Source organism: Moesziomyces antarcticus (assembly GCF_000747765.1).
Source record: "Moesziomyces antarcticus DNA, scaffold: scaffold_v10004, strain JCM 10317, whole genome shotgun sequence".
Lineage (NCBI taxonomy): Eukaryota > Fungi > Basidiomycota > Ustilaginomycetes > Ustilaginales > Ustilaginaceae > Moesziomyces > Moesziomyces antarcticus.
The window spans coordinates 404,703-417,633 of record NW_014639006.1 but is presented as its reverse complement, the minus strand read 5'-3'; the positions used below and the strand labels follow the sequence as shown (position 1 = coordinate 417,633).

The following is a 12,931-nucleotide window of genomic DNA, read 5'->3' as shown; positions in this document are numbered from 1 at the left end:
ACCAATTGCGAACAAGCAACGCTGCAAACAGCATTTGAACCAGAGAGGGGTGATGCACTTTATTGGTGTCTATGCCATTGGAGGGTCGAGGTGATCTAGGCCCAGTCCTTGGGCTGTCGAAGCGCCGCCTGGGTCTTCTTCTCGGCCGCTCCAGATTCTTCATCACCAGCCTGGAGCTCGTCGGCAGAAGTGGTTGCCTTGCCGTCGCGGCCCTGTGCGCCTCCGCCGCTGTACTTCTCCATGTACTCCCATCGTGCCTTGAGCGGCAGACTCATGAGGATGCTCTCGATACGAGCGCCGGGCGTCTGCAGTCCGAACTTGGTGCCGCGATCGTAGACGAGATTGAACTCGACGTATCGACCCCTTCGAATCTGCTGCCATCGCTCGTGCGCCTCAGTAAAGGGCGTCCCCTTTCGCTTCTGAACGAGCGGTAAGTAGGCCGGGAGGAAGGCATCGCCGAGCGAGCGCACGGTCGCAAACAGCGAGTCCTGGTTGTGCTGCTTGGTCGAGGACACCGAGGGCACGAGCGGCTTGGAGGGCGTCGGCTTGGTGCCGTCCGACAGCGCGATGTAGGCTTTGGTCGAATTGCTCGACGCCCACTCGGGTAGGGTGAGATCGTCGAAAAAGATGCCGCCGACGCCGCGTGCTTCGCCTCGATGCGGAATCCAAAAGTACTTGTCGCACCATCGCTTCCAGGTCGGGTAGAAGGAGGCATCATGCTGGTCTGCCGCCGACTTGAGCGTCTGGTGGAAGTGCTGGGCATCCTCGTCAAAGAGGTAGATGGGAGTCAAGTCGGTGCCGCCGCCGAACCACCATGCAATCGGCTCATTGTCGTGCTCTCCATCCTTGCAGTTCTTCGGATGGCGCGGGTTGGGTGAGCCGTCGGCCAGCTTCTCGGGGTGGGTGAGCTCAAAGTAACGGTAGTTGAAATGGACGGTGGGCGCGAAGGGGTTCTTGGGATGTACGACCAAGCTGAGGCCTGCGGCATAGAAGGGTAGACCCTTGACGTCGGCGTCCTTGCCTTCCAGCTTGTATCCTGTTTTGTCCATGAGGCCGGCGTGATTTGCGCTCATCTGCTTGACAGCGGCGGGAGGGAGCATGCCATGGACGACCGAGATGTTGACGCCAGCCTTTTCGAAGGTCGAGCCGTCCTGAAGGACACACGAGATGCCCTCGCCGCCCTCCTTGCGTAGCCAGCTGTCGATCAAGAATCTGGCTTTGGGCTCTTCTCGCGACAGGGCCGAGACGATGTTGTACTGGAGCAGCTTGACGTAGGTCTCCATCCTCTTGCGCATGGGTGCCGAAGTGTCGGTCAAGAGCTTTGGATCGAGGTGCGAGATCTCTGGCAAATCCGACTGGTTGCCGCCCTTGATGGCGGATGCCGGTGTTGGCTTTGCGGCCTCGCATTCGAGAGGCGATACATGACGGGGAGATAGGGAGGTGTAGAGAGCGACGGCGCCCAAGACGGCAGCGGCTGTGGAAGCTATGGTGGTCATCCTGCTGCTTTGCGAACGCGAGGCGTGTCCAGACGTTGAGAAGGATGCAGAGGGGGTGACAGCACGTTTGAAAGAAGAGGAGGCAGCATGTTGGACAAGAGGTGGGCAGCGAGATGAAGTCGACGGCCGGAGCGCGGCGAGACGAAGCGACCGCGCGAGCATGGTAGGCAGTCTGTGCACGAAAAGCTCCGAGCGCTGACCAGTTCCTTCGTGGTTATGCGAGGTGCAGTCAAGAGAGGAAGGAGCCACAGGCAGGTCGAAAGGATCCTGCAGAAAGTGTCGAAGAGAGGCGGGGTAGTGATTGAAGGGATGAAAGGCCGGGAATGCTGGTGGGTCAGAAGAAAGTGGGGAGCACACCATTCCGAGCTTAGCCGAGCTCGCTCCAAGACACGCTCAGAAGTCACACCCCAAAAAGTGGAGTAAAATGCAGAGAGAGCGCAGCACAACGATTCGACGGTTTCGCACCAGCCGGCCCCTTTCTTCCATCTTTCTCCTCCATCGTTCGGCTGATCCGATCGCCAATTCATTTCGCCGCACTGTAGCAACCGCCTTTGGATGTCATCATTGATCGGAGCTGCCACGGCTGATCGATTGAATCGACGCTAGGCAGACCTCAAGCAGCAGCTCAGCCATGACTGCTCTCAAGCTGGTCCAGCTCGGATCTGCCGGCCGAGCACAGCTCCTTCGCCATGCGCTACCAAAGGCAGCTCGGACGGCGCTGATCTACTCATCCTCCTCAACGATATCGGTCGCGCCTCGCTCTGCAACCTCGGCCCATCTCCGACATGCCACGACCAAGGCAGCATCCTCGGCGAGCGAGTCGAGCCCCAAGAGCCCTTCTGCCGCCGCTGCTCCTGTTTCGGGTGTTCCGCGGCATCATCAGGCCAAGGTCGAAGTGCTGCCGTTCAGAATCTCTTCAAAGTCTGCACGCGAATACCTGACAACGCTCGCCAAGACCGAAGTCATGCCGCGGGTGATGACACAATGGGACATCATCAAGCACCAGTTCCGCTCGCTCAATCCCTTTCGCGATTTTGAGGCCGACGAGCAGATAGTCAAGCTGGAACGCATGACCGCGCTTTACCTCCCTACTTGGATCATAGACGCCTCGTTCGAGGCAAAATGTCGTGGCAACGACGGAAAGGCTGAAGCCAACTTCATCACCATCTCTTCGCGCTTTCCCGGCCATTCGTGGAAGCCCATGGACTCGCTCCCCTTGTTTCCTCCGCCTCCGTACGATATGAAGCCCAATCAGGCCAACTCCGCCGATCCTAGCCTAGATCCCAACGCCAACAGAGAAGCTTGGGAAACTCTCGCCATGGTCGACTACGAATCGTACGAGTCGTACCTCAAGACCAAGGGCAACTCCAAGGTGCAGATCAAGGGAGGCTTGCCCGAACCCCTTCCGTTCACCATCTCGCCGCTCTTTCTGCCGGACATGATCCGCGACAAGCTCGAGTCGGCCGATGCCACCTTCATCGCCGAGCTCGCCGCCGGCTTCGAGCTGCCTGGCGGCGACAAGCACGGTCTCGGACTCACAATGTCCTTGGTCGACGAAGACGGAAAGCCAATCACCAGCCCACCCGTGCGCTTCGAGCCGGGTTCGCTCAAGATCGACATGATGGCAGCATATCCGATCATGATGCCGCTGCACATGGCCGAGTTCAGCTATGTCGAGGCCGAAGATGGCGAGACGCGCCACTTGACGTTTGTGATGGGAGCGTGGGACACGAGCGGCCTACTCTTCTGCATGAAGGAGCAAGGCGAAGATTGGAAGCAACCCGGTCAAGGCGCAGGTCCGCTCCTCCTCCACTCTCTGGACCTGTATCCGCGACCGCCCATCAAGACGCAGCTCAACGAATGGTACGAGCGCGAGCGAGAACAAGAGAGGTCGACCCAGCGCAGAGATTGGTGGGTAGAGAGCAAGCTCGACCCGACTGACCCCTTCACTCGTCCTAACCTCACGCGGAAAGAAATCGAAGCCGAATACGATCGATACAGGGCGCAGTCGAACAAGGATCTGCAAAGCGACCTAGAGTCGCGCCTCAAGGAAAAGCTCAAGACTGAGCTGCCCATCGCGGCCGAGATCGAGAAGCGCAGCGCAGAGCTCCTGGAGCGCGCCGACTGGATCCACTGGGAACGCGACGAACGCGAGGCCTTCCAGGTGCGAACTGCTCGCTCCGATCCAGCGCGCACCATGATCACCAAAGCGCAGAAAGAGCGCTACGCTGCTGCCGTGGCTTCGGCTCGCAAAGCGCCCACGGATCCGAGGCCATTGCAATGGCTGAGCCAGCGTGACGAGCGCCAAGCGGAGCTGGAGCATCCGGACCGAGAGGCGGGGCTAGGTCGCTACATCTTCTGGAGCTCACCCCACGTGCAACGTCTGTCGCACAATGTGTATGCGAATCGTCGATATCTGCGCGAAGCGATTCCCGAGGTGCTCCGCAGTCGCAAGCAAATGGCTGGTCTCGCCGAGGGAGGCTACAACGTGGACACGTCGCTGATCAAAGTCAACCTCCAAGACGGCCGAAAGCTGAGCGGAGACGAGGCCTACCAGACCGTCGCTGCCAACGACCTCAGCATGCGACAGCAGCGCGAGGCACTCAAGCCGCGATGGCTCAAAGCCCTACAGAACTCGGTCATTCGTCGCTGAGATGCTTCCGCCGCCGAGATCTCGGCGTGATGCTGCCCAGGACAGGAGTCCAGCATAGATGGCATTCTGTATACACCTTCTCTCTCTTATCTGTGCAATCGCATCTCCACACATGTACTTTTACCATCCATTCTAGACTCCAGCGTCTTGTTGAGACGCCGTGCGCTTCTGCACGCAGCTGTCTCAGCGAATCTCGGTCGTGACGGCGATCCAGAGGCTTATGATATGAAGATGGGGACAAGTCCGTGGGAGAATGTCTCGAAAGTGGCTGTCGAGCATCGATAGGGGCTCATGAGGCGTTCCGCGATGCCGCACCGAAGTGAAGCGCCACAGATTTAGGCTCGTGCGGGTGATGGAAGAAGTGTGGTGTGATTCTTTATGCCCACGTCGATCTACCGGCGGTTATCCGAAGTGAAACGGCTTTGGTCGGTGAAATTATGTATTCACTTGCACGGGTTGGCCAAAACGCCCCCCACGCGGACCGAACGCTTCGAACGGGTGTTGCAGTTCGCTTCTGCACGCCGCATCGCTGGCGAAGCGTACAATGGCCAGCCCAAGTTCGCACGCATGAGCACATACCGCAGCTCTTCCCCCTCGAACACGCTCAAACCTCGGTGGTCGGTCGCACAGTCTCAAAAGTTCCACATAAAGGGACGTGCAAAGCTCGACAAGATGTGAGTTGCCCTCGTCATCATTCCCAGCGATCATCGATCGGATTCATCCTCACATCAAGAGCCCTTTGAGAATGCTGACACGCGCTCCACTTGCTTTGCTCGCTTCGCTCTCCTTGGCATTGTGCGCTTCGGCAGCCTCGGACACTTCAAAGCCAGCCAAGATGGCGAGCTACACCCTCTTCACAGCTGGATACAATGGCACCATCGTGCCATACTCGGTCGATGCAGACAAGGGCCAGCTCGAGCGTATCTCGCACGGCGTGCAGGTCAACTCGTCCGGTACTTCGCCCTCGTGGATCGCCTACACGTCCGGTCATCACGGCCACGCAAAGCACTCGGATCTGCATCTGTACTCGGTTGACGAGACCGCGCCGGGCAGGCTCTTCTCGCACACGTACCAAGCTGCCAAGGGCACCATCGTTCAGACGGGCACGCATCTGCAGCGCACCAACGGGACATCGTCGGGAGGCGATGGCCCCGTCAGCTGCCTTGTCGGACACGGTCCCAGCAAGGGTCTGCTATTTGTGGCCAACTACAATTCGGGTACCGCTGCGGTGGTTTCGATCGACAAGCACGATGGAACGCTCGCCAAGGAGGCCAAGCACGTGTTTCAGTTCACGCGCCCTGCATCCGCGCCCAAGCTGGGTCCGGTGCCCGATCGTCAGGACCACTCGTATGCGCACCAGGTGAGCATCGCTCCCTCGGGCCGCTGGGTGTACGTCTGCGACCTTGGTGCCGACCAGATCCACCACCTTCGCATCGACGAGTCGCACAACGTCGAGTTTGTCGCCAGCACCGATGTTCCCGCAGGCTCGGGCCCGCGTCACATCACATTCTACCGCGACTGCTCCGGCAAGGACTTCGCCTACCTCGCCTCGGAACTCGACAACACGGTCAGTGCCTTCGCACACGATGACGCCACAGGCAAACTGGAGCGCATCCAGGATCCTATCCTTGCCTCTCCTCCCGGCGAGCCTCTGAGTGGACCGGGCATTCTGCCGACCAACCGTACCACCGCCGAGATCGCTGTGGTCCCCGCGGGCGACTTTGTCTACGTCTCGGATCGCGGTGATGAGGAGGAAGACCACATCTCGATCTTTAGCAGGGACACCGAGACGGGCAAGCTGAGCTTTGTCGAGTGGATCAAGAGCGGTGGTCGTATGCCACGACACTTTAGCCTCAGCTCGGACACGGGCCGTGACGACAGCGCCCGCTGGCTCGCCGTCGGCCACCAAACCGACCAGAACATCGTCATCTTTGAACGTCATCCCGACACAGGCAAGCTCACCCGAGCCGATACCAGAGCCAACATCGGCCAGGTCGCTTTCACCGGCTTTGCACCTTTCTAGCTCACTTTGCGCGAATGACAATGCCGTCAAGACAGAAGATTGGACTGGAGTCAAATTGGCAAGACATGATGATGAAAGTGGGCTTCATCTTGAGACGCCGACGAGCTTGACGCCGGTGAGGCCGGTAGTGATGGTGTCCATGGTTTTTGTGTCTGCCTCGAGCGTGGAGCTGAGGTGGTTGAGGCCCTGCTGTTGCTGTGCAAGGATGCGCGTGACGTTGTCGAGGCCGGACTGGTCGACGACGGCCCACTCGGTGGTGGCGCTCCTTCCCTCGCGCGCGAGCATCTCGCGGCGCGCACGGATGACGCCGAGCTGAGCCCAGAGCTCGTTGATCCTGGCGCGCAGGCGCGCGTGCTGCACCGGCGTAGCATGCATGCCCACCGAGCCGCTCGCCGCTGCGCCGCCGTTGGAAGCTGGTGTGAGGGCGAGCGAGCGCGATGCGAGCGCATTGGACGAGCCCGTGATCTCGGCCTCGCATGCTTCGAGCACGGCCATCAGGCGTTCCTCTTCCGGACTGATGCTCTTGCCGCGCAGCACGGGGATCAGCAGCTGCGTCTTGGCCGCAAGCCCGATGAGGCGGTGGTGAAGCTGCGCCTGGCGACTCTGTGCCGCCTGCGTGCGCACCGAGTTGGAAAGGGAGTGCTTCTGCTCGAGCGCAGAAAGCCGCTGGGCGAGTGTGGCAAGCAGTGCGCGCTGGCGCTGCGCCTCGCGCGCCTGCGACTCGATACGCTTCTTGAGATCGTTGAAGCCAAGCGCCAGCACGGGGTACAGACGGTTGGGATCCGGATTCTCGCGCACAGCAGCCGTCCAGAGCTGGTCATGCATCGGTCCGACTGCATCCGGCCGCCTCCCTTGGATCATCCTGAGGTTCTGCGCGTTGCCGGCATTGTTGTAGAAGTAGTAAGCGAATCGACAGCCGGCAGCATTGTTGGTATCCCACGCGGCACGAATCTGCTCGAGCTTGGCCGAGAGACTGACGCCGAGCTTCTTGTCCGGCTGGGCAGCCATGCCCTGCTGTTGCTGTTGCGGCTGAGCGGAGAACTGCGTCTGCGCGACGGGCTGCTGCGCGCTCGTGGTTGCGAAAGACGAAGCCGGCGCGCCGAACAGCGACGTGGTCGATGGTTGCTGCTGCTGCTGCTGTTGTTGTGGTTGTGATGCTGTGTTGTTTTGTGCGCCGAACGAAAAGCCTGATCCTGCTGTGTTGGTCTGCGTGTTGGTGCTTCCAAAAAGCCCGCCTGTGCCAGAGCCAAATGTGGATGTGGCTCCAGCGGCTGGCTGTTGCTGCGGCTGTGATGTGGTTAGGCCAGCGGGCTTGGCGCCGAAGGAGAAGAGCCCGCCTGTGGATGCAGCAGCCTGAGTGCCAGGTGCTGCAGCATTCGACCCAGCAGCGGCCGCGGGCTGCGAGCTGCCGAATCCGCCAAAGAGACCTCCGCTCGACGTGGCTGGTGCGGCGGGTGCGCCGGCTTGGGCCTGTGGTTGCGATGCGGGTGTGCCGAAGGAGAAGCCGCCCGAGGCAGGCTTGTTCTGCTGCTGATGCTGTGCTGGTGTCTGTCCAAACGAGAAGCCGGAGGTGCCGCTCGAGCTGGCAGCGGGCTGCGATGCCGCGGGTGTGCCGAATGAAAACGCCATGGCTACGTGCGACCAAGCGTCGAAGGCCGCCAGAGAACGATGAGAGAAGTTGAGAAGGTGCGTGTTGTGCCTCGAAAGGGCCTATCAAGCCGGATGTGGTAGCGTCGAGAGAGCTGGAGATCAACACCACCGATAGCGACAACCTTGTGCGGGTTGGTGGATCTGTCACAAATCGCGATCGCGTCCACCAGAAGTTTTGGTGGGTGCGGAAAAGCGCCATCTGCTGGTCAGTCCGCGCTTCCACAACACAGAGATCGGCGCCGCGTTGATATTTGTTTGACCGCGTTCGAACTTACATTTCTGATTTTCGAGCGCTCGCTATTTTAGGCGCGTGCCACACGGGCCATTCCACCGTGAGGCGCGCCCGTTGGCAAAGGACCCTAGACGAGCATAGATCCACCAGGTGCAGCCATCAGCATCACGATACCCAACACACCTCCGACGACCCCGCAAGCGCGCACTCCCATCTCGAGACGCTCACGCCAAGAAGACCCTCAAACAAGATGGTTCTGGGACGACTGATGCACTACGCAGGCGATGCGCTGCTCATCTCCACCGTGCTCGCAGGCATCAAGCGCCAGACTGGCCTCCGTCCAGATATCGACCGCATCTCTGAACCTACAACCAAGGGCCTGCTCGAAAAGTACCTCGGATTCGGCGAATTCGTCTTCGACAGCAGCGTCGCCGCAGCACGCGCCTCGTCTCTCTTCCGGAAGGACCTCGTCGACAGGCTTCAGGGCCGACCTGCTCCTTAGTGTGCCACCACAAACCGCGCTTTGCCCGTCCTCAGAGGCTCCCCGTGACCCTCAAGGAGGACCAAATTGGCTCGCCTTAGTGTACCATCTCGCTCGCTTGCAGCAGTCTCATCAGCTGTCCTTGCACCTCAGATGCAATAGCGGGCGAAGGTCGCCCGTGGCCGACTTCGCAACTACCCCGACCGCCATCTGCTATTAGGCTGGCTTCCCGATTCCGAATGGTTGCTTTACTCGAGCCCCGGTCTCGGCCGAGGCAGCCTTGTAGCTCTGACAAATAGTCCCTGCTTCCCTATGGAGATGTCAGTCTCTATGCACCACTTTTGGTCCTTCTCATCTATTCTGTACATCAATGCTACGGATCGGCTCCTTGTATAATACCATCGACTCGACATCGCTTTCTGCATCACCTTGCGAGTGTGCAGCACCTTTCGTGGTCGCCTTTTGTGACTTCACAAGCTCTTGAAGCCATGACTTATCGGTTGCAGCTTGAGAAGAGGCTTCGACTGGTCCACGTCCCGATTGAGCAGAATCGGCGCACCGATCCTTTTGTTTGCCCCTATTTTCAGCGCGCGTTTTCTGTTCGCCGGCAGTTCCTTTTTTCCTGCACGACCGGTGCTTCGATTTTCAGTGACCTCACCACAATTCGCTGGACAGGTGGAGGCATGCCTGTGCTTACTCCTGCATGCCGCTCACGGACGATGCTGACATCGTCCCTGTCTGAAGTAGAGTAGCAGCGAATGCGGTCTGGCTCGAAGAAGACGCTTCGATTGGCACACGCTCCAAGCGGCCCGAACATCAGTCCCGGTAGCGGTGCATGGATCGCAAAGGTGTATGCGGGCGGTGCATCGTGTGCCAGCCGGACGAAACTCGCCGAACTCTTTCTTTCCTCTCGGTAATCCAACTCCGCGGCGTTTTTGCCGTTCCGTTGGTGCCAGACCTCATGTCATGCGTCCTTCCGTCGACGAAATACACCATTGTCTGCACGAGGTCTGGTCACAGCCTGCATGGTGGGGGCAGTGCCCTGCTCTTCGGCTGAGGTTACCGTGAATCGTTGTCTGGTAGACGCTCTTGACAGGGCTCGAGTCTGACGTTCGGCCCGTGTCAGTTGCTCCCGAGAGGCGGACAGAAGAGTGGAGGATCTTTTCCCGTGGGTCTTAGGGGCTCCTTCCCATCCCCGCACCATTCGTCGTCCCCTCCATTACCGCATTCCTAATCTGATCCTCAGCTGCGCGCATCGAGTTCGCCATGTCGGGCCTGGGTGAGGGGAGCAAGAAGCGAAGCTCGTTCTCAATGTTGACGCGAAAAGACCTCGCACCCTCGACCAAGCAAGAAACGGAAGAGGCAGAGCTGGCAAACGGCAGATTCATTCCGGAGAGCAAGCGAGGATGGAAGTACGAGCTTCGTTCCTCCCAGGCGGTGACGGCTTCGACATCCAAGCTGCATCACGTCGCCCAATCTTCAGCGTCCGGATCCACCATTGCAGCTGCAGGCACACCGCGGCGACCAAAAACGGCAGATGTGTCGGAGCTTCAGAAGGACAAGTCCAATGGTCCTGTCACTGCTGCATCAGGTCGTTTCGTGGGCGCAAGATCCACGCCGGTCTCTCCAAAGAAACGTACTGTCCCTCTCGCCGGAGCACCATTCGACGAGACTTCTTCCGACTCGTCTTCTGGTGATGAGCGCAACCGCAGCTCGTCGTCAGAAGATGATCTACAAGCTTCACACCAAGAGGCACTGCAACAGATGGAGACATTGAGAGACGGGGTGGAGCAACAGCGCCATCGCCATCCAGATGACCTTGTGTATCCGGAATCGTATCCGTGGAAGCCCTCGCGCCAAGACCCGCAGATGCGGTTCATCAATCCAGCCCATCGCAATCCTACCGCCAAACAGGCGTTCTACGACACGCACTTTGGCTCTTCGTCCAACTATCGAGGACTGCTTCCTGCGTCGGGATCGATTCTGAGCCTCAGCAGCTCCAAGACGGATGCTCGACGACAGTCCGACAACAAGGGAGCTGGAACTGGCGCTGCCTCGGCAGAGCAAGGAGCCGATGCGCAATCCAGCGGCTTAGTTTCCACCGTGATGAAGCCGTTTACTACGGCATCCAAGCTCATCACCAAGGCAAGGCGGAAGAGCGTGGGAAACAATCTCGAGCTGCCAGCGTCTGCAGCCGCTGCGTCGACGGACGCGGCCGTGCAGCAAGGGGAGGAGAAGCCGACTCGGCCGCATGCAGTGCCGCTCTTCCGCGCTGGTGGAGACGAGTTGGCTGCGCAGAGGTCTGGGTTCAGCTACGGCCTATCGATGGAAGACGCCGTACAGGTCGAGGCAGTGGTGTCTCGCCATTCATCGCGCGAAGATCTGTCGTCGCCCGACCGGCTGGCCGAAGAGCTTCTCGAGCCCCGCACACACGCAGTGTCGTCATCCAAGTGGAAGGAAGCCATGCACAGCGTCTGGGGCTTCCTACCTTCGTTCGACTTTCTCGCTTCGCCTCCGCCCGCCGATGCGTCCAGCAAGGGAACTCCGTCCGTGAACCTGTTAGAGGCCGAAGCGATCCCGTCTGTCAAGAAGGACAGTGGTGCACCGGACTACTTCAAGAACCTGTCTGGCAATGTGGTACTCATGGGTGGCTATCGTGGCAGCGTGCTGCGCGATGCCGAAACCAACATGATGATGTGGATCCCCATCAAGGTGGGCGTTGGTCTGCGCAGGCCGACGCTCGAGCTCGGACTGTCGCGCGAAGCCGAAGAGCATTCGGAGGAGCTCGTCTACTCGTCCGAGATGTGTTCGCACATAGGAAGGCTCGTCGACATGGGCAAGCGCCTCGAGGAGCGTATTGCCAGTCGACGTCACGCAAAGGTGTATTCGTGGGGCTACGATTGGCGGCTGTCTTTAGGGCTCTCATCCCGCAAATTGGTCGCATTCCTCGAGCAGCTGTACGAAGCATCTGCAGCCGAGCCGAGCAGGCGTCGAGGTGCCAAGGTCGTTGCGCACTCCATGGGAGGGCTAGTAGCGCTGCATGCGCTCGCGACGTGCAAAGATCCGCGCATCTTCGAAGGGCTCGTGTTCGCATCGACCCCCTTCTGCGGCACGCCCAACATCCTCGGTCCGTTCCGATTCGGCGATGCGGCGCTGTTCAACGACACCATCTGCTCGCCCCGAGCGACATTCAGCTTCCGTAGCAGCTTCTACCTCCTGCCCACCGACAAGCGGTGCTTTGAGGTTCCAGTCGGCGAACCCGACCAGGACGAAGACGCACTGACGGAAGAGCAGAAGCGCCAACGCTTCAAGGACGTCGATTTCCTCGATCCGCACGTGTGGGATGAGCTCGGACTCAGCCCTTGTCTCGAGCTTGGACGTAGGCAGGAGATTCTCGCCCTAGCACGCAAGGGAGCAGACAACGGCACGGAGGCGCATCCGGTGCAGTCCAAGCCGGAAAAGGATAGCGTTGACCCGGATAAGCTCGAGCGGGAGACTTCCGGTGCCAACAAAGCCAATGCTGAGGACGAGGAAGCACTGAAAGGCATCGGATCGCCCGACTCGAGCGAGCGTGCCGGACCAAACGGCCTAACGATGGGTCTCATGGAAGGCTTTTCTGACGGTGCTGCACTGACCGGCCAAGCAGGCGTAGCAGCTTCGCCCGACCAACAAGCGGCTCTGCAGCCCGAGAACCGCCAAGGGGCGCTGCGCAACGATGCCACCGCGTCCGACTCGTCTGCGCTCGCCTTCGATTCGCTCGATTACCCCGCGCAAAGCTGGGCCTACCTCGAGCGGACGCTCGGCGAAGTACGACAGTTCTGGGCAGACATTGAACTCGGGTTCGATCCCGCAAAGCACGCCGCTGGCCAGTATCCTCCTCTGATGCTCATGACTTCGGGTCGAACGCCATGCGTGCGTGGAGCACTGGTGGGCGTCGACTCAGCATCCCGTGCCGAGGACACGGAGATGCAGGGCTGGAAAGACGATGTGCGCGCGGGCGACTACTCGCGCATGACGTACGCCGCTGGAGATGGCGTCATCACTCGTCGTTCCGCCACCACCCTCCCTGGTCGCTGGTCGACCCTGCTCACCAAGCGTTCCGAGGCTGAGACCCTTCCACATGACAGAATCGGCAAAGGCCCACCTTTCACCTCCAAGCCGCCAGGAAAGGCAAGGCTGAAGATGGATCGATACCGCATGAGGTTCGACGGCGAAGGCATCGTCGAAAGCGCCCACCGCCACGTCACGCTGCTCAGCGATGTAGACGCTGTAGGCAAATGTCTGGAAGCCATCCGCAGGGCCAATATTGTCCGCAACCGGCTGCCCCTCTCCTCGCCCAACCCGGCCTCTTAGACACTCGGCTCGCATCGATACGAGGCGACACACCTCATCATCC

The 12,931-nt window shown here is 60.0% G+C and overlaps 6 protein-coding genes across 6 annotated transcripts; 4 read left to right on the top strand and 2 right to left on the bottom strand.

Moving 5' to 3' along the window:
- Window positions 1-95: 95 nt before the first annotated feature.
- Window positions 96-1,856, bottom strand: PAN0_004c2280 (coproporphyrinogen III oxidase; the record flags this gene model as incomplete). The annotated part of the gene is made up of 1 exon (XM_014802225.1): window positions 96-1,856. The coding sequence occupies one exon, from the start codon at window positions 1,854-1,856 to the stop codon at window positions 96-98; it is 1,761 nt and encodes a 586-aa protein (XP_014657711.1).
- Window positions 1,857-2,127: 271 nt separating this feature from the next.
- Window positions 2,128-4,149, top strand: PAN0_004d2279 (uncharacterized protein; the record flags this gene model as incomplete). The annotated part of the gene is made up of 1 exon (XM_014802224.1): window positions 2,128-4,149. One exon carries the CDS (start codon window positions 2,128-2,130, stop codon window positions 4,147-4,149), a length of 2,022 nt encoding a protein of 673 aa, XP_014657710.1.
- Window positions 4,150-4,716: 567 nt separating this feature from the next.
- On the top strand, window positions 4,717-6,172 carry PAN0_004d2278 (6-phosphogluconolactonase; the record flags this gene model as incomplete). Its single annotated transcript, XM_014802223.1, has 2 exons — window positions 4,717-4,823; window positions 4,885-6,172. 2 exons carry the CDS (start codon window positions 4,717-4,719, stop codon window positions 6,170-6,172), a joined length of 1,395 nt encoding a protein of 464 aa, XP_014657709.1.
- An 84-nt stretch (window positions 6,173-6,256) lies between these two features.
- PAN0_004c2277 (nucleoporin nup44) lies at window positions 6,257-7,801 on the bottom strand (the record flags this gene model as incomplete). Its single annotated transcript, XM_014802222.1, has 1 exon — window positions 6,257-7,801. The coding sequence occupies one exon, from the start codon at window positions 7,799-7,801 to the stop codon at window positions 6,257-6,259; it is 1,545 nt and encodes a 514-aa protein (XP_014657708.1).
- A 503-nt stretch (window positions 7,802-8,304) lies between these two features.
- Window positions 8,305-8,556, top strand: PAN0_004d2276 (DUF1748-domain-containing protein; the record flags this gene model as incomplete). The annotated part of the gene is made up of 1 exon (XM_014802221.1): window positions 8,305-8,556. The coding sequence occupies one exon, from the start codon at window positions 8,305-8,307 to the stop codon at window positions 8,554-8,556; it is 252 nt and encodes an 83-aa protein (XP_014657707.1).
- A 737-nt stretch (window positions 8,557-9,293) lies between these two features.
- On the top strand, window positions 9,294-12,888 carry PAN0_004d2275 (uncharacterized protein; the record flags this gene model as incomplete). Its single annotated transcript, XM_014802220.1, has 2 exons — window positions 9,294-9,360; window positions 9,782-12,888. 2 exons carry the CDS (start codon window positions 9,294-9,296, stop codon window positions 12,886-12,888), a joined length of 3,174 nt encoding a protein of 1,057 aa, XP_014657706.1.
- Between the last annotated feature and the right edge of the window lie 43 nt (window positions 12,889-12,931).